At 41.3% G+C, this 24,059-nt stretch overlaps 2 protein-coding genes and 1 non-coding gene across 4 annotated transcripts in view; 2 read left to right on the top strand and 1 right to left on the bottom strand.

Moving 5' to 3' along the window:
• tmeff2a (transmembrane protein with EGF-like and two follistatin-like domains 2a) overlaps positions 1 to 12,189 on the top strand; it is a 199,467-nt gene extending 187,278 nt beyond the window's left edge. For both annotated transcript variants that reach the window (XM_061723924.1, XM_061723923.1), the window contains 2 exons: positions 4,657 to 4,815; positions 11,316 to 12,189. In XM_061723924.1, coding sequence (XP_061579908.1) covers positions 4,657 to 4,815; positions 11,316 to 11,412 — 256 coding nt within the window. In that variant the 3' untranslated portion in view covers positions 11,413 to 12,189. The remainder of the gene's footprint in view (positions 1 to 4,656; positions 4,816 to 11,315) is intronic.
• cavin2a (caveolae associated protein 2a) overlaps positions 8,576 to 24,059 on the top strand; it is an 89,426-nt gene continuing 73,942 nt past the window's right edge. Inside the window, exon 1 of the mRNA XM_061723922.1 lies at positions 8,576 to 8,579. The gene's annotated coding sequence lies outside the window, so the exon portion shown is untranslated. The remainder of the gene's footprint in view (positions 8,580 to 24,059) is intronic.
• On the bottom strand, positions 18,870 to 18,951 carry trnas-aga (transfer RNA serine (anticodon AGA)). Its single transcript has one exon. It is a non-coding gene; the product is annotated as a tRNA-Ser (tRNA).

The following is a 24,059-nucleotide window of genomic DNA, read 5'->3' as shown; positions in this document are numbered from 1 at the left end:
TGCCTCTGCAGTCTGCCGATGCTCTCCTCAAATCAGAAGCTGCAGATTTATCAGCATATCTGTCCTGTTGTCCCCTGATAGCTACAGGATTTAATGAACCGCATCGGGATCTACAAACAGCTGCTGATTACAGATACTGTAAGAATCGCTCACATGGAGTTATTCATGAATGCAGGCTGATTTAACCGCTTTCCCACTTCAGCCACATGAAATATAGAGACTTCCATCACACCAATGAGAGCCATTCATTCAAATAGTTGGCTCATTTTTAAGGATGTTTTTGTAGACATTATTCTTTCATTTTTATATGCATGCTCTCTTTGGTTTAGTTTTTGAGAATGTGTTAGTTTTTGTGTTCCAAGTTACTCGCTAAATTAGCATTTTGTTTTCAGAAGAGCATAGTTTGGATACAAAAAAAGCAAATATATTCCAACCAAATATATTCAAAAAGCGCCCGGCAAATGTTAAACTCATTTGTGAGTATAGTAGAGCATTCAATAAATGAAGAGCCTTTTTCAAATGTCATTAAATAGGTCAGTGCCTTATCTCAGAGTGGATCTAAAAGTAGCTCCTAACACCATCGTTAGGATTTAATTGATACCAATGCTGTTTATCAAAAGTTAAAGGTATGATGTAAAAAAAAAAATGCTTAAACTAAAAAAACTAAAGACACAAAAAGAAGAGAAATTTTACTACTTTGTGCTAACAGAATAGATTTTTTTTTAAAGATCCAAAACAAACCAGTTTCTCTGGTGGAAACTATAAATGAACATATATTGATGGATATTAATGCAAGTCATGTGATCAGAAGGGTTAGGAATGTTGAACGCAGTAGAGAATTCTGCTATCTGTCTTTAGTCTTCTTTTGCCCAAGAAAATCAACATTGTGTTTCCTTAAATCAAATACTTTTACAGTCCTTAAATTTGAAAGAAGCAGTATCTGCTTAGCATACTTCTCCTTGGTAATATAGTGTAACAAAGAGGACAAAAATATATGCATTTCTAGCTGTTGCTTAAATCAACTAGATTTCACAGTAGTGAAGGACAGTGAATCCTTCACAATGAATTTAGTGCCAGCTCTGTGACATTCTGCCTTTTTTTTCCCCTGTACCACCTTCCCTCGCTCAGCCACAGAGAACTTGCTGCTCATGGGCGTCCTCTATTGAAGTTGCAGTGTTTCCTGTTTCCTCCTGGTGTTTCCTCTGGGGTTATCGGTCATTTTGTAATGTTAGAAATTAAAACTGACACAGTGTCGTTAGTTTATAACTAAAGTTTTATTTTAATAAGGTTTGTTACGCCTTCACTTGACGAGACTAAATAATGATGTACAGTGGGAGAGCCATTCAATAAAGTGATTAGCTAATTTTTTGGAGCCTAGTTTGCTAAGTCGGAGCTGGGAGGCCATAATGAAGTTGTACTATATCAGCTTTGCTAAAGCAGTTAAATACACTGCACCGCTTACATTGATACTGTGTCTTATACGCAGCTGTTTTATGATTTGATGTTACTCTCCGCTTTGTGCGGCATCACATGCATGTACACCGCATGTTGTTCACGCTGCGTTGTCATTTAAGGACAGCAAAAATTAAGCTCCATCTTTCACGAAAAACTAGGACCTCCGTTTTATTTTCAATAAAGTTTAAAAAGTTTAAAGCCATCCAGGCTTTGATGTCTTCCAGACAGTCTAGTAAACTTTTAAAAGAGTGGGACTCGTTCCGTTTTAATGGCATGTAAATTTGCGTGTCATCAGCATAGCAGGGAAAAGAGATGTTATATTTTCTAAGAATGGATCCCAGGGGGAGCATGTACAGGGAAAAAAATGTAGGCCCCAGAATAGACCCTTGAGGAACTCCAAAAGGGAGAGGAGCAGAGGGGGATACCGATCCCTCCAGGCAGACAGAAAAACATCTGTCTGTTAGGTATGATGTAAACCATTTCAGAGCAGTGCCTCTGATGCCAGCAGAGTGTTCCAGACGGGAGATTAATATGCTGTGATCTACAGTGTCAAATGCAGCTGTAAGATCAAGGAGGATCAGGATGGCAGAATCTCCAGAGTCAGTGATTGACAACAAATCATTAAGAACCTTAAGTAGCGCTGATTCAGTGCTGTGGAGGGCTTTAAAAGCAGATTGGAGAGGTTCCAGGCAGAGCTGTTGCTGTGGTATTCAGGGGACAGTTCTACTTGTAAAATGAAGAACACTCAAACTTTTCCATCATTTGAATCACAGATGTTCAAGATTGGTTCTTCAGATTCTTTTTATTGTGTGTTGATTTATCACCCACCTGGCCCCGCTGCTGCATTTTTTATGGATTTTAATTAATTTTTATGTTCAATAATCAAGTTGGAAAATGTCTTAATAGTTGGGGATTCACATACTCACACCTCATTTTTATTAACTTTAGTCATGTTTGGGACTTTGTTGACCAGAAATACTCCAAAATGTGAATACGTTTTGTGCAGTATCTCGAAGGGGAGCTATATGTAGCTGCTAACTATTAGCTACTATAAGCTACAACATTAGCTTTATATGAAAGTGACACTGAGACGCAAGTTGTTTCACAATGTTGTTCTTTTAACTCTTTGGGCTTTAGAAGTCTAGAAATAACTCAAACTATGTGAGAAATAACAACCACTCACACAACAATCAATCACACAACTCAAATATGTCACAAGAGTTCCATGCTATGTCCTAGTGCACCTGCATGCAGCTGCTAACCATTTAGCTGTATTGTTTTTATAAGAAGGTAATCTAAAAAAAAAATTGGCAACACCAAAGTGTTCTTCTTTTAAAAGACTATGTCATATTTGAGCCTTTGACGTGTGTCCAAGTGGAACTGCATTTAGCTGCTAACACATTAGCCATGTTGGTATGGTCCATATGGTTTCACAATAATTCCAAAAGAATAGGTCTTTTTTTCTGTAACCCCCCCCCCCCAAAAAAAAAAACGCTGACAAACACAAATTCTTCAAAACAGCTTGGATACGTTCCACATATCCAAGTGAAGATATATGTAGCTGCTAGCATATTAGCCATATCAGCTTTATAACAAGGTAACCCAGGAGAGAAGCCAAGCGTTTCATCGTATCTCTGTAAATCTGATGACTGTTTCATATATAGGCCTTAGATTTACAGAGATACCCCCAAAAAGTGTGGGAAATAAATGCTTAAGCTTATGTTTGAGCACACAACTGCACTTACGATGCAGAAGGAAAACGAGTACATGACAGGACACATACGCAGCACATGCAGACATTTTCACCAAGGCACACAGTATACGACCGAACACAGGCTGCACAGAGACACGCTGATGTAACGGCAAAAAGGAGGCATGCATTAAAACCTACCACCAATACACGCACACACAAACACACACATATTTTGAATGCACCTTTGTGCCGATCAGGTCTGCCATTTTTAACAGCTTGATGGTGTGGCAGCCAGAGGGTCTTGAGGTCTCTCACTCCCTCAGTCCCGCTCAGTTCTTTCCAACCTTGATCGTCTCCACTCACCCAGCCAGACAGGGTGGTTGCATACAGAACAGCTTATCAGACGGGAAGTGTGGAGGGTCTCTGCTGCCCCCTGCTGGTTGTAGGAATTACAGGCTGCAGCTTAATGAGAGTGTGTGTGTGTGTGTGTGTGTGTGTGTGTGTGTGTGTGTGTGTGTGTGTGTGTGAGTGTGAGTGTGTGTGTGTGTGTGAGAAAAGAGAACAAGGTTGCAATGTTCATCTAACGCTGACAGGTCAAGTGGATGGTGAATGTTAAAGGAGACTGTGTGTGTGTGTTTGTGTGTTTGTGATAAACAAGGATGTGCAGGTGTTGTTGGGTAACAACCTCCCCTGAGACAGAAAAGAAGGTAAAGAAGACAAACTGCAGGGAAACAAATAGAGAGAGAAAGAGATTAAAAGGGGGACCATTTTAGTGCATCTGTGAGAACAAAGATCATCTCCATTAGTGTATGCATGAGCGTGTGTGCGTGTGCGTGCGTGCGCGCGTGCGCGCGTGCGTGCGTGCGTGCGTGTTTTTATATTTTCATACTTTGCTGGCCAAATCCTTCCATGTCAAGGGAAAGCAGTAAACAGGCTTCTAGACACAGCTGATATATGAATTGCTAAAGATGCCTCATTAACAGAGACGTTCAGACAGAAGGCCAGCAGAGCCACTGCTGTATTGTACAGGGATAGAAACGTTTTTACACATAGAAGGAAAATTATGAATATAAGCTTTTAGTTGTTTTTTTTATTAATGCCAGTATCAAGAACAGCTTCCAAAAAGCTGTTTTTGGATTAGATGTCTAGAGGAAGCTTGAGATGAGCACAGTTCTTGCCGTGGTGTAGTTACAGCAGCTGATGAGTTTCTGTAACAATACTATGATTCTTATTTTACTATCGCGAGGAAACTATTCACTATTCACCCACTTTGTGTGTAAACATCCTAACTTTCTTCCTCCCTTCCTCCTTGCTGGAGGCCCCCGTCAGTCACCTTCACTGAAACTATCAAGGCAACAAAAAAAAAGTCACCACAATGCCATCACCCAGAAACTGTTAACCTTTCAATTAGATACACAGAAAATAATGAATCTGTCACTTCAAAGAAATGACTTGCCTTCTCTCCCTGTCTCATTCTCCCAACTCCTGTGATGTATGTGTGATCTCAGCTGTCACTCAGGCTTCAGGGGCCCCAAGTGCGACATCAAAGAGTACAACGTCCTCTATGTGGTGCCTGGCTCTGGCAAGCTGCACTACGTCCTCATCGCCTCAATCATCGGGGCACTGCAGGTGGTCATCATCTGCGTGGTGGTGCTCTGCATTACCAGGTGAGTCACATAGCCAGAATAAAACACGGAAAAAGTTGCGTATCCATGACTTTAGAGGACATCATATCGACTGACTTACATGAGCTTCCTGAAGATTTACTCCAGGGAGCTTGAGTAACCGCAACTACCGACACATTTACGTCACCAGCTGAGCCACATTTCCATTGAGCTGTACTGAACGGCTCCTGTCTCTAGAGTGTCGACTGTAAAACTGTAAAAGGAGTGTAAACCTTCATTAGGGACCAAAAGACTGTGAATCAAAGCGATTTGGAGTTAAAACGGAATAAGTGTTTCAAAATGGCATTTAAAAGTAACACGGGGGCGACCAAGTAAATTGCTATTTAGAGTCTCTGACAATATTTCAAATATGGGGTTCCACTTAAGGGTTAGGGTCCCCAAAAACAAACTTAAAGGGGACCTATTATGGCATCTAATGTCTATTTTAAACAGGCCTTGAATGTCTTAAAAACAAGCTCTTGATTGTTTTTGCTAAATAAATTAGAAATTCAGCCTCTGAGCCATGTCTTTATCATCCCATTCTGTAACCTCATTATCTATGAGGGATTCTGAGTGGGCGGGGCTATGATAATGAGGCTCTGTGCTGATTGGCTGCCTGAATGACGCGATACACCGCTACGAAAAAATGGCGGAAGCTCCGGCCGGCGGAGTTACCGTGTCCTAACTGCATGCGATGCGAATGAGCGTCAGCGACAAAATCAATTCCATTGCTCTATTTCCTAACTGGACGCAGCGACGCAGTGCAACGTTTTGAGCTGAACATATGTCGGATGCACTGCTTCTTCCTGTCGCTCGCGTTGAAAGCCGGTTGAAAGCGCTGTAGGAAACAGTCATGGATGAGGAACGGCTGATCCAGTTCGTTGAAATGAGAAGTTATCTCTATGATACCTCCTCATTTCACTACAAAAACCTCAATAAAGTGGCAGCTGGCTGGAGGGAGATGGACAGAGAGCGTCCGATGTCACGCAGTGCGATCCGATAGTCGGACGCTCGCATGCAGTTACATGGTTTTATAGTTGTGGGCGTGGTTTGCATTTTGGTTACGTAACGAAAATGCGCAGAATCTGAATGGCTCGTAGAAGCCACATCACACTGGACGGCTCATCCGGGCGGCTGTACAGACCCTGCAGAATTTGGTTGCTTTCCTCCTTCTCTGAGTTGGCAGGCTGAGGGGAGACCACTTTATATATGTTAAAGCAAGAAAAAACGTGTTTTTCATAATAGGTCCCCTTTAAGTAATTTTAACTTTGTATGTGTATAAAAAGTGTATAAATGGCAGTGTTTTCTGCTGGCGTTCCATCCAGTCGCTGCCACGTTTTTGTAAGCTGGATACTTTTGTCACATGAACTACTGCTAGTAAAAGCAAAATCAAAAGGAGGAGAGACCTTTGCTTCCTTAGACCTGGATTGGTACGTAAATATTTGTGAGAAACTAAGCAAGTGTTACAAACAGATGTGGCACTACAATGAGATCGTGCAACCTGAGGTTTATCCTTATACTAATATTGATTTATTTTGTCACAAGAGTGGTGACACTTATCTAAATGTTATTTGGCTACTACAGCATGACAAACGGGGCTGTTTAGCATGACTTAATAAAAATGAATCACTTTCTAAACAAAGAAAAGACGAAACCATATGGAAATAAACAAATTGGATTTCAAAAGAAAAGGAAATGCATGTTTGCTGACTCGTAGCATTAAAATAAGCTTGTTTTTCTTAGTGATGATTGCTGCGTAACAGATGTTGTGAAATGCTGACAACCTTTTAGGCAAAAGTGACTCCTGGTGTTTTTGTCTTAACTCTGTTGCTCTTGTGTGGATAAAAAAAGTGAAGCTGCACCATGGCATCATCCTGTGAAATATGGACCGTTGTTTTGAAGCCCTGAGCTTGTCATGTATCTGCATACATGTGATATGGCCAATAGAACCTCTTTCATGAACAGCAGTTTATTGACACTCCTTTCACTGGAATTTATTTTTCAAGTTTACATCCCGAGACCATGACAAATGCTTCAACCACAGATAAACAGAGTGGAGAAATGACTCTTCGTGCAGTTGTGTTCATACTGTGCATATTTGGAAATCAGAGGCTCCTGAGCCTTGAGGAGAGGGGAAAAAAAGGTAATCTACTTCTTCACCACAGAGAGAAAGCCTCGTCACTTTCCCCCCGAGGACACGCACGCACATCTGTAAATAATGATGCGCAAAACAACTTAAGGAACACATCAGAACTCAATAGGGGGAAGAAATCGTGCTGGATATCTATTGATATGATCTGGCTTAGTAATCAAAGGACACAACATTGTTTGATGGAAATGAAAATCATCAACCCTACCGAAGGCAGAATCGAAGACGACCCGAAAACTAAAATGAAAAATGATGCGGCAGGCTGGCCCATTGTGTTGAAATATTGATAAAGCAACTCAAAAGGGTACTGAGTGGTTTGTAGGGGTGTGATTGTACACCACTCGTGAGCCTTTAAGCATGCCTGAAAACGTTGCTGCTAATGAGACGACAGATAGTGTCCCGGGGTACCTCCTCCTAGATCTGGACCGGGGCATCACTGAGCTCCTGCACAGTCCGTGGTCCAACCTGGTGGTCTCCACTAGACCAAAACGTAATGTCTCAGGTGTGTTATAATGGATTTAGGTCAGGTGAGGTGCCGAGAGTCATGTTCCTCCTCCCACAAAGGGGCTAATTCTGGTTCTGCTTAGGGCTGTTCGATTAATCGATTTTAAATCGTAATCGCAATTATGTAATTAGAACGATGTTAAAACGTGAAAATCGTAAAATCGATTTTTCACTTTTTTTTCTTTTTTTTTTTTTTTTTTTTTTTTTACCTTGTCTGCACACATATTAATGATTGATACCATATTAATGATTGATGGAAATACCTCTCAATACCTGCGACAAGTTCCCCATCGGAGAGGCTCTTTAGTGTAGGAGGGGGCGTTGTAACATGCCACCGGGCATCCCTCAAGCCAGATGCCGTAGACCGGCTCGTGTTCCTTGCAAAAAACTTGCAAATGTGAACAGCAAATGTAATGACTGACATTACACACCTCTACCTCCTTCATGGGTTGCATTATTATTTAGCATGCAAAGACCCAGTTTAGTTTAATTAGAAAATGTCTTGTTTTATTTAATTGGAAATATAACTTACTGTATGTTTGCAAGTGCTGATTTGCTGATTTTTTTTTTCAGAGATAAAACTTTATATTTTATTCTATTTTTTAAAACTTTTTTTCAACTTATTTTACAGAGTTTTGCACTTTATTCATTCATTTTAGGTTTAATAAGAGCAACGTTTGCACTTAAAGCCCAATGGGGCAAATGTTCAATAAAAAAACAGCATATTTGAAATCATTTCTTTGTCTTTTGTCAATTCACAAAATAATCGTAATCGAAAATCGGATTTTGAGAGAAAAAAATCGAGATTGTATTTTTGGGCAAAATCGAACAGCCCTAGTTCTGCTGATGGATTAATGTCCTTCTACTGCCACGAGAATCATGCAATCTCCTCCATGTTGTCAAGACTGTGCTGGGAGGCCCGGCAAACATCCTGGCATATGTGCCATTCTGGAGCCGGACAGCCTGTGCAACCTCTGTAGCGTCCAGGGGCCTCATGCTACCAGCGGTGGCACAAACCCCATGCAAATGTAAAACAGTGGGAAGAGATGCAGAGGGAAAAATGCAAGTGTAAAAGCGTTCCTGTTTGGTGGTCATCTCGTTGCCTGGAGCAAGTGTTAATTTCATTAACACCGAACGAGCTGAAACTGATTCACAACCCCCTCTGCAACTTAACTGACCAGATAGATATCGTAGAGAACTAACTTGAAACTATATTCTGATTAAAAAGTGCTGCTTTCATTTCGACCGTTGAGCAAAAAGTGCATATATGTAGCATAAACTGCAGCTTGTCTGCCTCCAGCTGACCTTAGCACTTTATGGCATTTAATAAAAGATTTTAAAAGAGTCTTGGCTGAGAAGGAAAAAAACTGCTACTCTAAGCAAAAGAAAAGGATGGGGCGAAAGGCAGCGAATGGCCTGTTGTAAAGTGATATGATAAAAAGAAGGAAAGAGAATGTATCAGACTGGGCACATTTATGGGGGCACAGATATTTACTGATAGGTAGTGATGTATACATTTAACAGCAACGACCAAAAAAAGTACCGCCTGGAAGAAGACCACTGTATGAGTAAATAGACCGGGGGCCCTTCCTCTCGGTGGAACATTCTTACACTTTGGAAACCGCTGCTTCCGTTTTATAGGATTTCTGCTTATTCCCGCATTCACGGAAAGGCCAAACAGGTGGGAGCTGAAAAGGTCATCTCTGTGCTTTGCCTGTTTTGTACGACATTCTGTAACATCTCGGAAAAGGTCTCATCGAAGAGGTTTCCTTACAAAATACCATATTGTTACCGCTTTATTCGGTCCTGACCTTACTTCTGTCCTCTGAAAACAACAGAGCGAAACAAAACTTTTAGACTTCCCCCCAGGTGAGTCGTTTCACGCTGGAACTGCATCAGAATTTCAGAGGAGGAAGGAGGAGTTGAGAAAACTATAGACCAGTGGTTCCCAAACTGTGTGCCGAGGCACACTGGTGTGCCTTGAGGCAAGTCCAAGTGTGCCGTGGGATTTTGTGACAACCATAGCCTACTGCAATATAGTATACAACTAGACAAAAATAATTATTTTAATTTACTATATACTACTTTGAATGCACTTATTCCATAATACAGAGGCAAACTCTTTATCTAAAAACTATTTTAAAAAATCCTCAAAGAGGATCCCACATTTCGCTGTTCACGCAGTTGCGCAGGTGGGAATTTTAGACTGTGACACATCAAAGGCAGTAGGTCAACACAACATTAAAACATAAACAAGAGGGAAAATGGAGCGCTTTCTCGTGCGGAGCAAACCACCAATCTGGTTGAAATGGGTGTGTTTGATGAAGCCCAATTTGATAAAGTTTAAATATTTTTGTGAAGCATTTTTTTAATAAATATTTCATGGGTAGAATAGTTGCCTTTGTCATATCTTATTTGGCATTAGTAAATGATAAACTTAACAGATAAACAGATGATATTAGTGATAACATGTGTTATAAGGCTATTTTGCACAATAGGTGTGCCTTGAAGTTTTTATTTGTCCTTTGGTGTGCCTTGGGCACAGAAAGTTTGGGAACCACTGCTATAGACTATAGGGATTGGCTTTGCCTGTCTGAATGCCGTTTTAAGAAAAGTTTTAAGAAAAGTGGTCAGGAGTTAGTGATGACTTTGGAATACAGTAGGTGGTGGATTAAAACTGAAAACCCACGCTAGCCACAATTTCTGAACCATGGGCATCCTCTGTTCTCAGTTGGCTGTGTGCTCCCGTCACCTGTCCGCGGGATTCCCAACTCCACATCCAAACTGCTCACAGGAGCTGCAGGACTCACCAACCATCTGTTTCCCCGTATGGAACTGCTCATATCAAAATATGTCCAGCTCTTTCGCTCACCGCTACTTCGGGAATTAATGGCCATTGACTCATTAAAGTTATTCATTTATTCATTCGTTTTTTTTAGAAGTGATTTAAATATATTAAACACTTGATTTTTGTTTTCTTTGTTTTTTTACACACGTATTTTGCAGTGTTTCATCAGCTTTATCTGATGACCATGTCTCATACAGTCCCTCCTCCTCCTCGGCACCAGCAGCCAGCAGTTCCTTCAACTCATCGTCATTTCAGTTTTCAAATTTGCTGCAATCCTGATCGTATGCGGCACTCTTACGCATTAGAGATACTTGGCACAGTGACTTAATTATCGTTTAGAAAACAGATGCCCTATATTTTTATGCAAACATGATTGTGTCATTTGAATGGTGTTAAAGCGTTACATGTCCACAAATGACATGCATGATTTGGCTAAAGGGGGTCACGAGTGATGTGCACTGGAGAGAGATCATGATAGTCTGACACAAAGACTTGATGCTGCAATAAAGGCAAAAGGTGCTTGCACAAGTATTTGTTGGGATGCGTGTTCAGTTTCGTGTCATCAAGCAGTGATAAGTTATTTTCTATTTAAAATATTCCCAACACATAAATATTTATTTGGTCCCCCCAGATTTCTACCTGCTGAAATACTGCATTAAAGTCTAACATTTTTGCATTTTAAAAACCTGCAGGCTCATAAGGATCTGTAGACTTCTTATATCCACTGTACGAAACAGGGATGCATGGTACCAGCATGCAACTCAGCGACACCGTTTCACAAGACCAGGTTCATCAAACTGTCTTTTATGAATCCTGAAATTGTGTTTAGGGAGATTAAATTGTTAAATATTGAACATTGAACAAAATTGGACGAGACAAAGGATACAACATAAAACAGTTCCCAGGCTCATTAGCTCGTACTATAAAACATCAGAATATCACCATGTTGCATCAGACTCAGTGAGGGCTCTGTGATTAATCTCTCTTCCTCTCTCTTTACAGGAAGTGCCCACGGACCAACAGGATCAACCGGCAAAAGCAAAACAACGTCCACTTCAGTTCTGAGAATACCATGCGCGCTTCCACTCGACTTATCTGAGCCCAGCCCCCTCCCCCTCCATCCTCGGACAGAGACCCCGTCCATGCTATGGAGCGCTGTTGGCGTTAGATGTTCCCCCTCATAGGCCAACTGTGAAAATTAACATCTGCCCCCCACCCTCTCGCTGTTTTTCCCACTGTTAAACTTATAAATGCCCCAGAGGACAGTGGCATTGCAAAAGATGGACCTGGTGCACCAGCGTGCGGTGAGACTCGCACTTTGGGACGACGATGTCATCGGGCGCCGCCGCTGCCAACCTCCCCTTCCACCTTCCAGGTGCCGACGAGTCGCTTGCACCTTTTTCTGAGGATTATGATTTTCTTTTTTTCTGAATCATTAGGTCTTTTTGAGGGAGGGGGAGGGTGGTATGCGATGAGGACACTGAATGTGAGTGTGTGTGATCGTCTTATTAGATGTGTGCGCTTTGGTAGAGGCAGGCTAGCTGGTGTCCGTTGTCTGTAGATGAGGGGTAACGGGCAAACTGGGGTCTTACGAAGCAGGGTAACAGGCTTTAACCGCAGTGTGTGTGTTCAGTCCGGGAGGTGGGATGGAATCGGGGACGGGGGGGGATGGGACTGGGGGCTACACGTGATGCCTTGCACCTTGTGTTATAGGAGACCTTTGACAGAGGGCACAATGTTATTAAAGAGCTCTCTGGTTGTGACGATGACGTCAGCTTCTGTATCTTGAGTTCTATTTCCAATAGTTATTACTACGTTGTCTTGATGGGGTCATTTTTCTGTAAATGTAAATAAATAATTTATATCACAAAATGTACCACTCTGTGTCAGCCCTTGTTTTGTGCAACAACATAGAGCTGAAATGTGTCATAACACTATATTTTGATAGGATTAATGAGATATGACTTTGACTTATTAGTCCTGATCATACGTAGAACAAGTGCTATACATGTAGATGTTGCTGTGTCAATGTTGGCACAAAAACAATACAGATGTAGGCAACCCCTCAGAATTAACTGATTTCAGAATCAGAATCAGAATACTTTATTATCAATGTACCTGGGTACTGTGAGATTAGAGGTAGCATCACCTCTCCAGTGCAAGATAAATAGCAGTAGTGCAAACAATAAGAAATATAAGTAATATAAAAAATATAAAAAAGGTTAAGGTGCATTTGAATCGTTTTTTTTTTTTTTTTACAGATGACAGTATATACATGTGTAGAATATTGTAGAATATTGTAGAATATTGCACAGAGTCCGGGAGAAGTATTGCACAGTTTAAAGAGACAGTAACGAGGATGGTTCACATATTGTTCAGGGTGATTATGGCTTTGGGGAAAAAACTATGCATGAACTATTCCTGCATAAATCTGTCGTAAAATATGAGCTGAACTTCATCAATATTAGATAAACACGAATCAAACTGTAACACACAATTGTCTTAACTGAACACACTCATGAAACAGACTACTTACTTCAACAAACCCTAGAACTGGAGTCTGATTATTTCACAAAGACCAAATACAAGTTTATTATTTTGAAGAAATGTTTTTTAATGTGGATCCGTGCCTTGCAAAAGATCTCTGAGAACAGTACTTGATATGACAGGAGAAAAACTCCTTCACAGTCGACACATCAACCCTCAATTATTCCTGGATTACTGGATAAACGTGGATAAAGCTTAAAATATCTTTGCTAATACAATAAACGAACCTTACATCTACTTTGTCTACATGAGCTACCCGCACACCTTCCTGTCAAGTGAATCGTTCATTACCACACTGATGCTCATCCTGGTGACAAGCTGATGACTGATTCGTTTGGATCAGGTGTGTGTTAGATCTAGGAAGCGTTGAAAATACGCAGGACAGCGGACGACGAGAACTGGACTTGAAGACCCTGCTGTTTAGGGACGTCAGCTACAGCAACAGGTGTGAACGACCACAAGAGGGCAGTGTGTTTGTTACAACCTCCAGGCATTGGACACTGGCTGGTTGTGCTGCTGTCGGAGACCTCCTGGTCAATAAACATGATTTATCTACGTTTGTATTTCTGACAATCCACTAAACTTTTGGTTTTGCCAGTGAATTTGACCAGACTCTCGGTTATGATGTATGGAGGACCAAAACTGACATCATTAAAAATAAAAGCAGAAATATATATATATATATATATATATATATATATATATATATATATATATATATATATATATATATATATATATATATATTGTTTTTTCTTTTCCTTATATGTGCATTCTTTGTGTTTACATTCCCTCGTCTCCTCTTTTTAGTTCACCTTATGCATTTATGCCTATTTATGCAAATGAGGAGGGCGGCCCCTCCAGCTCCTCTACTATTAATCAATTAACAGGAAGAAGAAGCTCCTTCAGTTTATATTCAAGTTTTTGAGCCACATAATCTATATCATGTTAAAAAAGTTGATATTTTTGATGATTTATAATGACAATAAATCAAATCCTAATTTAGCCAAGCAGGGTAGTTGTGTTACTGTTACACCACAACAGTTTCGTTGTGGTTGGGTGGGTTTATTTGTTTGTTGGTTGGTTTGTTTTGGTTGGTTGGTTGGTTGGTTTTTGGAGGGGTCTACAAACAGTACAAATTTGGAGTTTGGACTTTATTTTTGTCTGCTTGATTTTTTTTTCATACAAATAACTATATTTTGCCATTTCTTGACAACTTGCAATTTATTTCTATTCTTGTGTGTTAAAATATTAAAAACATTTCCTGGTGAGGAACACAGACACTCAGATAAAAGTATGCTTACCTGCAAATACTATTATTTGAACACATTTTCTGAGCTTTTCCACTCTGCGAGTTCTGTCCAGATGCAGGACAGTACCATTTCGCCTGCAGCATTGTATCTGTGTTTGCTCCTTGCCATATCACACGGTTTACATTGATACTGATAGCTTTCTTTGGTTTGCTGATTCCTGGGGGGCTCAGCTCTCATCTCTCACTCCTGATCCTCAACGGCTACCTTTGTCAAGCGCCATTATCGGAACCGCTGGTGAGAAGCTGGCTCTGCTGGGGTTAGCAGAAAGGAAAGCCGCCCTGAGGTTGACAACGTTAGACCTTGTGGCACTTGATCAGGAAAAGGACCCTGAGAGAGAGACACTGGCTTTGGTGGCACCTGGTTTGCGGACCAGCCCTGAGAATGATGCGCTGGGGCTAAATGTAGAGCCAGCTCACAACGGGCAAGGTCAAACACATGTCCTCCACTGTCTGTGTACACAGTTGAAGCACAGCACAGTTGAGTCTCGGCTGCTGGCTCAGATGGCAGGTCCTTGTGCCTCCAGGAGGGATTCCTTTGCCAAATGAACCTGTTGAGGAAGCTGCACACCTTGAGGTTACAAATCACAGTTGGTTCTCTTCTGCCAATCCTACAGCCTAGTGAAAAATAAAATAATGAATCCATTCATTCGGTCATTTTGTTTGGATTTCATATTAATACATGTTTTCATATGTGAGCGAACAGATGAAGCTGTACAAATGAAATCACCAGGAGGACACCAGGATGCTATTGTCGGGTATTTCTTTGCAGTACTCAAATTAGCTGTTTGATATGACAATAGTCATGACAATTGATTACGTATAGCAAAAGCTTGTTGTCCTTTGGCCTACACTGTAAAAAAAAACCTGTGAAATTTAAGGTAAAATACTGGCAGCTGTGGTTGCCAGAATTTCACCGTAAAAACACGTTAACAATGTATATGACATTACGGTACGCTTTTCAGGCATAAATTTTATAGTTGAGAACTGTTGTGTTTACGGTAAATTACTATGAAAAACAGTTACCGGTATATTGTAAACCTGTTTATGTAGAAATTACAGTATGTTTTTGCATAATGTTGAACAGTTTTATACTGTAAATTTAAATGTAAACATCAGCTAAATCTGTAATTTAGACAGAATAATACAGTTAATTTTAGGGTAATTACATGCTTGTGATATTACGGTATTTTCCATTTTTTTTACCAAAAAATTATATTTTTACAGTAAAATTGTGTGATTTCTACATATTATTACAGTAAAAAGTATAGTTATGTACTCTTTCTTGATTTAGGGTAATATAATGTATCTACTACAGTGATTTTACGATCTTTTACTGTTGCTATTTTACAGTTTTTCACTGTAATTTTTACGAACATTTCCTACAGTGTATTTCTGGCCTCTGCGTACTCTTTGTAGATTCTCAGGACAATGCACTCAGAAATCCTGTCATCGTCAGATCTGTGGGCAGCCTGGCCATGAACCATGAACCAATAGAGCAAATAGATGACAAGATTAAATAATCCACTTTATGTGTGTGTACTGAAAAAACACATGTACATGCATAAACCTGTATGCTGCATTCATAAGTACACACACACACACACACACACACACACACACATACACGAATATTACAAGTCTGCTATGCACAGATAGCGCCTCTGCTGTATGCTGGACTGGGGCAGAGCCACTCAGCTTCCTCAAGGCTCTTCACAGTTCTGGCAAAGTCTTTTTCTTGCTTTTCAGAGAATATTTGTGTGGAGACTTGTCAATGAGATCCACACAGGAGAACAATATCAACATCTCTGCTATTCAAGAGGTTGACAGAGCTGTTATTTTATAGTTGAGGCTGACAAGACATCAACTGCTTCCCATTCTGTAATTTCCCCAGAATCACGCTGACTTTCCTGTCCCATGAAAAAAAACAACAAAAAAAAACAATTCAAATAACTGATTTAAGAGAAACAGTGCATAAACAAGCATTTGCTATGGTCGGACATTAGTCACTTTACCAGAGTCTTTGCTGGAGCTGAAGTGACTGTCCTTAAATGGGGAGCTGACAGGACTGTGAGAGCAGATGTGCACTTCCCAGGACTTCCCAGTGTGCTTATATTTCTGTACAGTATTAATTATTTTGCCCAAACAGGAGGTCGAAATGCACATTTGTTTATTTGTTTATTTAAAAGGATCCCCATTAGCTGACGCCAAAACGACAGCTAGTCTTCCTGGGGTCCAAACGTTAACATACAAACTCAAACATTACAAAGTCAATTCATAGAAATACAATTCTAAATAGAATCACAAATAACAAATCACAAATAAAAACAAGAAACAACATCATACATATCATGTAAACTATAGTGATGTCAACAAATACATTTTTAGTTTCTGTTTAAAACTAACCTTTCTTTTAATGTCACGGATTTCACCTGGAAGACTGTTCCAATGTGTAACTGATCTGTAAAACACTGTCCTCCTCATAGATTCAGACCTAGGTAAGAGTAATGTTATCTGACCACTATTTGCCCTCCGAGTGTTGTATGAATGAGTGTCTGAACAGTAAGTTATTTTATTATAAAGAAATGTAGGAATTTGAGTGTTAATGATGCTATGGAAATATGTAAGAACACTAGCAGTTAGCCTATCCTCAACCCTCAGCCAGGAGAGACGTTCATGCATTTCTACAACACTTGTTCTCAATGAACAACCAAGAACCAGTCTTGCAGCCTTGTTTTGTGCCATTTGTAGTTTCTTTAGAAGACTGCTCGATGCAGCAGACCAAACAACTGAACAGTAATCCAAATGGCACAAAAGCAATGAACAAACAACTTTGCAAAACAACTGTGTCTTTAGAAACGGTGCACATTTGCATGTTACGGCAACAGCTCTGCCCATTTTGGCAACAACTTTATTGATGTGATCAGACCAAAACAATGTACTATCAAGCCAAAGTCCAAGAAGCTTAACACTTTTTACTTGCTGAATTGTTTGACTTTCTATTTTTAGGGCCCGAGCACCTTCAGTGCGAAGGCCCTATTGTATCTGTAGGAATTGTTTTTCTTTCTTTCTTTCTTTCTTTCTTTCTTTCTTTCTTTCTTTCTTTCTTTCTTTCTTTCTTTCTTTCTTTCTTTCTTTCTTTCTTTCTTTCTTTCTTTCTTCTGACGAAAGGAGGGCCTTTTTGCCCCCCTAAACGTGCCCAAAAAGTCACCAAATTTTGCATGCAAGTCAGGCCTGGCGAAAAATTTGATATTTAATGGTTTACATTGATGGGCGTGGCAAAATGGCTCAACAGCGCCCCCCGGAAAACTTTGTGCCTCAAGCCCCACAATACGGTTTGACGTACATGCACGAAAATCAGTACACACCTGTATCATGTCGCAACTTAAAGAAAAGTCTCTTGGCGCCATGGCCAAAACCGAACAGGAAGTCGGCCATTTTGAATTAATTGTGTAATTTTGGCGCAATTTATGCCATTCTTTCGGCAATTAATACGGCCCGAACCGTAACGTGCACCCAGGTGTGTTATACATCAAAATGTGCGTCTTCATCTTGCGACTACGCGCATTACTTTTCTCTTTCACAAGTGTTACCGTGGCGACGCTAGACGCCAAAAAGCGTGCCCCCCTTCATCTGATTGGTCCATATTTGATAGTTCTCCAAAAGTCACCAAATTTTACATGCAAGCCAGGCCTGGCGATTAATTTGATATTTCATGGTTTGCATTAATGGGCGTGGCCTAACGGCTCAACAGCGCCCCCTAGAATACTTTTCTCTGCCATAACTTTTGAAAGGTTTGACATAAAGAGTCGTGGGTGGTGTCATGGGATTCGGTATTGAGTCCTTGACCATAATTGGTGAAAATTAGCCCCGCCCCTTATTCTGATTGGTTGTCCCTATTTCCCGCTATATCTTTTGAATGGTTTGACATAGGAAGTCGTGGGTGGTGTCTTTTCTGATATGCTTATGGGGGCGGTGGCCGTGAGTGCGAGGGCCAGTTCATCGCTGCTTGCAGCTTTAATTATACTTATTTTAGGATTATCAGATAATCTATAGCTAGAACCAAACAGTATACACTTTGTTTTTGATATATTAACGATCAGTTGATTTGTTTATTTGAAGAATGGAAAACCTCTAGGTGAAGTTGAAGTTGAATTACTGCAGTCAAGCCCCCAAAAAAGCAAACCACACCTCAGTTGTTAATACTCTACTAAAGCTTTTTTCAATACAGTTTCAATATTTCTCCTGACCAGAATACAGCTTAAAAAGACCTCATCCACTGTTCATTTACGGTTATACTGCATCCTCCAAGTGTTAGGCACTTTAAAAGGTACACACACCCCTCCAAAAAATAAAACATATCATCTTTATTAAACACAATGCAGCAAAATAAAATACCTGCCAAAGGAGCTTAGCATTTTGCAATGCAATTTGTAATTTTGCCCTAAAAGATATTCTTTAAATGCAAATCCTCTGAAATAAAGCTACTTTGTTACATTCACCACAGAAAAAAAACCTGACTTTGATTGCATATGAGTCCAAATTACTTCAATTAATCAATTTTTCCACATTGTAAGAATAGTAGGAGTTTGGTTATTTGTTATGTGTTGCCTAAAATCCCACATTTGTTCTTGGTACGGATGATTCTGTGTTAAATCTATGACATAGTTTTCAGTGCATTTCATAAGAAAACACCAGTGCGTTGTCGGCAGGATTCGAACCTGCGCGGGGAGACCCCAATGGATTTCTAGTCCATCGCCTTAACCACTCGGCCACGACAACTGTGGCCACCCTACCGTGAAAGGAAATCAATTTCACAACAAAGCAAACGGGCTAGTCACCTTTTTTTTTCCAGTGGGAGAGATCCAGCTGTTTGAAAATTCAACCCTCCAAGGACAGACAGGAATCATGCATGTACTGCACCTTGGATAATCTCCACTAACCAAGTATTATTTGGAGTCAGGGTCGATTACCGCTCTTATTTTAGTGTGAATCCCAGAGTGGTGCATTTTTATATTGCATTTTAGAGGAGTGCCCTGACAAAGTAACATTGTTTTCATTGAGATCTTCAAAATATATATATATATATATATTCATTTTTTTGTTTGTCCGCACTGGAGCCCACAGGAACATGAAAAATTGAAATACTTAAGTGCGTGGTGAGGTGAGGTGGATGAAACCAGTTCTGAGACAGGTTTTGTCTCAGCTGTCCTGTGCTGTCATAAAGAATTTGAGGGATCCAGTCCTGGTCAACCCGTTTTAGGGTTTTGTGAACTACTCCGGCAGAAAACTCCCCCACCTCTCTCTAGGAGGCTGCAGAGTGAGTGGCTGTCATTGTGGTGTCTGTGTTGTCTCTTTGGTTTGGAAAGGGGCCGGAGCAGGAACAGGAACAGCCGGTGGGCCGTTGTGGTGTTGTGGTAGTGACGTTGTCTCTTGCACTGTTGGAGTGGTCGAGCAGGAACATCTAGGAGGTCTGTTGGCAGCTTAAAGGGTGAGTATATTCTCACATTGCTTCAGGAGGTGGTAGTCGGACAGGTTCTGCATGTGGTCCTCACTCATCACCTTCCCAACTGCACAGCGGCATGTGAGAGACTTTCCCTCGCTTTTTCTTGGACAGAGCTCAAGTTTTCTGACCTGCAAGTGCAAGCACTGGCCTGTGAGCCTGTAGCTTCTCTAGCAGCTGCAGTTGTACTGGCCTGTGGATCTGGAGCTTCTCCAGCTCCTACCCTTGTGCTGGCCTGAGGATACGGAGCTGCTCTTGCTGCTGGACTGGCCTATGGGGCACTCAGCTGGCCTGAACTGGCTGAGGAAAATGAAACTGGCTTTACATTTACAGTAGTTCTCCCTTAAGCATGAGAAAACTCATCCAAATGAGTATGTACTCACACCCCTAAACACTGAAAACAATGAAGTACAGCTGACAGGAAACTATTTCTAACTGTATTTGCATTACATCACAGACTCAATGTCACTGCTTAACTCAAAATATCCTCACTTGCAGGGAATCCTTTTTTTTCAAATATGAATATTAAGGCCATCCTGGGGAGTCAGAGGACAAGCAACAGTCCTCCGTCGACCTCCATCTCCTGGCTCTAAGCCTCCGGCCTGTTGAATATGTGTATTTCCTCTGAGCATACAGGGACATCACACCTGCCAAGTATGAATCTGGTTTCCCAGTATTCGTAATTTCTGAGCTTTAGCTCTACTCCCAGCTCTGGAACTCACCTCCACCTGACCTTCAGAAAGGTGTCAATAAATAAAGTGTATTATTATTATTCAAGAAAAAACCAAGTCCCCCGCAGCACCAGGGCATGGTGGACCCCCATGTAGGTCCATCGCAGCCAGAGCAGCTGATGCCCCTGATGCAGAGCTCCCACTGAGGAGACACTGGAAATTAAGAACTAAAACAATCTACCATAAAATTATAACATGGTAAGAAATGTAAAATAATAATTAGAATAAAATTTAATAAATAAATAAAATTAAATTCAAATGTTTATATGAAACTGAAATAGTACTTTAAGAGGAGATAAAATGCTATTAATTAAAAGCAAGACTAAAAAAGTGGGTCTTTAGCCTTTTTTTTTTTTTTTTTTTTTTAATATCAACATTCTCTGCAGCCCTCAGGTCCAGCCTATTCATTTTGCTTCATTTTGCTCGTCATGGGGTTGTCATGGTTACCTGCAGTTTCTGGACTGACTCTGAGGTCCTAACACATCCGAACCAGGTCCGAACACATTCCTAACGAGACCCGAGTTTCAAGCAAGATCCGAACAACTCCGAACGGGTCACGTGATGTAGGAGATGACGTGACTATCGCTTGAATGTGATATTTGATTTAATTTTCCGCCCTTTCGGTACGTTTTTTTAACCTTTATTTAAACTTTCTGGTAAACTGGGCGCTTTCACCACAAAGTTTTCTCACCGTGGTCGTGGTTACCTGCAGTTTCTGGAGTCTGGACTGCCTCTGAGGTCCTAACACATCCGAACAAGTCCTAACGAGATCAAATAGTTTCAAGCAAGGTCCGAACAGGCCCGTGATGTAGGAGGGGCGGATTTAAAGTTTGGAAATTTGAGTAACACTCCAAAAAGCAATGCTATGAATAGCCGAATGTAAAACCGTGTGACAAAAAATTGGGGATTTAATCTTCCGCCCTTTCGGTACATTTAATTAATTAACTTGTACACTTGTAATGGACACAGTGTTTACTTCTCCAGTAACTAGGACGGACCAGAGATACGACTTAGCAACGGGAGATCAGAAACAAACAGTAATTGTTTCAAAGAATCAAAGTCCACAGATAGTTTCCTAAATCGTTTTATTAAGCTACAAATATTAATCATTCAAGGCAAGGCAAGGCAAATTTATTTATATAGCACAATTCAACACAGGGTTATTCAAAGTGTTTTACATCAACATTAAAAGCGGCAAGAAATAATTAGACAGTAAATAACAAAATGAAATAAAATGATGAGAAAAGGTAAAATAATTAAAATAAATAAACGTTTCATTAAGCTAAAAATATTATCAATCATTTAAATAAATAAAGGTTTCATTAAACTACAAACATTATCAATCATTCAAATAAATAAACGAAACAAGACGGCCGGCTATCCCAAAGTAGTGTAGTGGACTTGGGGTTTGGTGTGTGTCTGTTGCCATGGAGACCCATTACAGACCGATTAGCCTCACCTGACATTTGCTGTTGCTGCCGTGAGACTCGGGAGGTAATTATACTCAGCTGGACTTGATTGCTGAGATGCTGAACTGGTAAGGCAGAGCCGAAAGGAGCAGCATGCTATACCTGCTTGCTGCTCCTTTGCTAGCCTTTTCCTTGGTGGTTCGCCACTAGCTCTGCATCTTCCTGGGCAGCTTTATGCAGTCTCCAGGCACGTTGCCTTGGCTGAGGAGGAAGGCAGTCTGCAGCTTGCTGGAATGCAGGAGGCTGCTGGACTGGAGGCTGCTGCTGCTGGACTGGAGGCGGCGGAGGAGGGTGCTGGAACAGTGCAGGGAACGCGGTAGGTGGAAATGGGGGATATAAAACAGGCCTGTTTGCCAGCAGAGTGCGCGGCCGGGGGAAGCATCTGGAACCGCGTTCACTGCAGGGAGTGACTCCTTGGCCAGGTGCAGCTGTGCAGGTAGTACAGTGCCTTGAAGCAGCATGTCCCTGCCCTTCCTGAGCAGCCTAAAAGACGAACATTTTATACATCAGCCACCCCTAATGTTATATATTTTCTAACAAGCACACAGGTGGAGGTTTTTCTTGAGGTTAAATCTTTTTATACATACATACATACATACATACATACATATTTGTATCACCCAGTGCTCCTACCTAAGTCAGTCCTGGGCATTGCCATCCTCTACCAACCCCGGGAGGCCCTGCACTGAGCTCAGGTCTCCTCCTTAACCTGAGGAGTGAGCAGCCGCTTCTTTTCACCAGACAGGGTAGGGCTTCTCTGGCCGGACGTAGCGCGTGGAAGGATCACGTTATTCCGGCCAGATCCTCCCCACCCCATCTGGTGCCCTGGCTGGCCAGAGGGGGCATGTATAGCCCAGGACTGGTTAAATCTTTATATACTGTCTTGACTGTGTGGGAAAGGTAAACCAAATAACACACTCTGAACAAGGCTGTAAAGTCATGAAGAACCAGGTGACAATGTCAACAGGGATTGCAATAAAATAACTTGCACTTGAATGCTTTTCACAATGACTGTGTGCTGTGTTCTTATTCATTGATTTGTATTGAGTCTAAATGATAGCAAATGGTGGTCCAGCACCTCTCTGCCACCTGCTGTCCAGGAACAGAGCCACTGGTCTTCCTGGGTGCTCTCTACGGTCCTTCTTTGCCTTCTGGGTGAAGCTAAACAGTGAAAGAAACATCCATATGCTTCATTCATTCTGTGGAATGTTTGTTTAATTATACTGTATACAATAATTAGTATTTTGTCCCTTGAAGGTGCCTTGTCCATGGCATGGAGAGCTCCTCGGCTGATAAGGCTGTGATTGTCCGGTTCAAGCCAAGTATGTAGGCTGCCAGGGCATCCACTGCCTCCCATCCCACAACATCTCTGGAGTCACATTGGCTGGTCTGATAAGTGAGTAAAATAACAAGCAAATGTACACTCTTGTATCTAATTATGTGAGCAATGCTGACTTTTATTTATCTTATAAAATGTAAACTGATTGACTTCAGTTAATTATGGTTTTCATTAAGGTGATCCAGAAGGTGTTACTGACCTCTGTGACAAGGGGTACAGGTTCAGTGTCACCCTCCAACAGCACCTGGTCTTCCACAGCACTCGGAGGATCGGGATCACCAGGCAGAGAGTAGCGTCAGGCTCACCCTCATCCCAGGGATCACCAGGCCCGAGATCACCTGGCATGCACACAGGGGCTTCTGACTCATCCTCATCCTCCTCAAGCACCTGCGAGGGGATTTCAGGCATCTGCTGTGGAGCAAGCAGGTCACCTCTGTTGGTATGGGCCAATAAATACTCCACAGCAATGCGCTCCCCTGTAACCAGTATGAACACAAAGATGAGTAAAGGACATACATACACTCATCCATCTCCTACATGTATAGAACAATCTTTGAACCCGAGAAAGGCATGTCCTCCGAGTAGGAGGATGCCTATGAAAATGAAGAGCTTGGGTGTAATACTAAATACACCCAAATAAAATAATAATAAAATTGGGTGTAGTATCTCTTACCAGTAGGTTTTCCGGGTGGGGTGAACTCCTGAACCAAAGCATGACGAGGACCTGCTGTCTCATGCTGTTGAGGTGAGACATGGAAGGTCCTGAGGGTTGATGCTCCCTCCACAGCTGCTGCCTCCTTGGCCCTGCCCATGTTCCACCTTGATGCTCCTCCAGCATGTACATTTGC

The sequence above is a fragment of the Cololabis saira genome, chromosome 6 (genome assembly GCF_033807715.1).
Source record: "Cololabis saira isolate AMF1-May2022 chromosome 6, fColSai1.1, whole genome shotgun sequence".
Classification (NCBI taxonomy): Eukaryota; Metazoa; Chordata; class Actinopteri; order Beloniformes; family Belonidae; genus Cololabis; species Cololabis saira.
The sequence above is the reverse complement of the archived record's forward strand: the minus strand, read 5'-3'. Positions and strand labels throughout refer to the sequence as shown.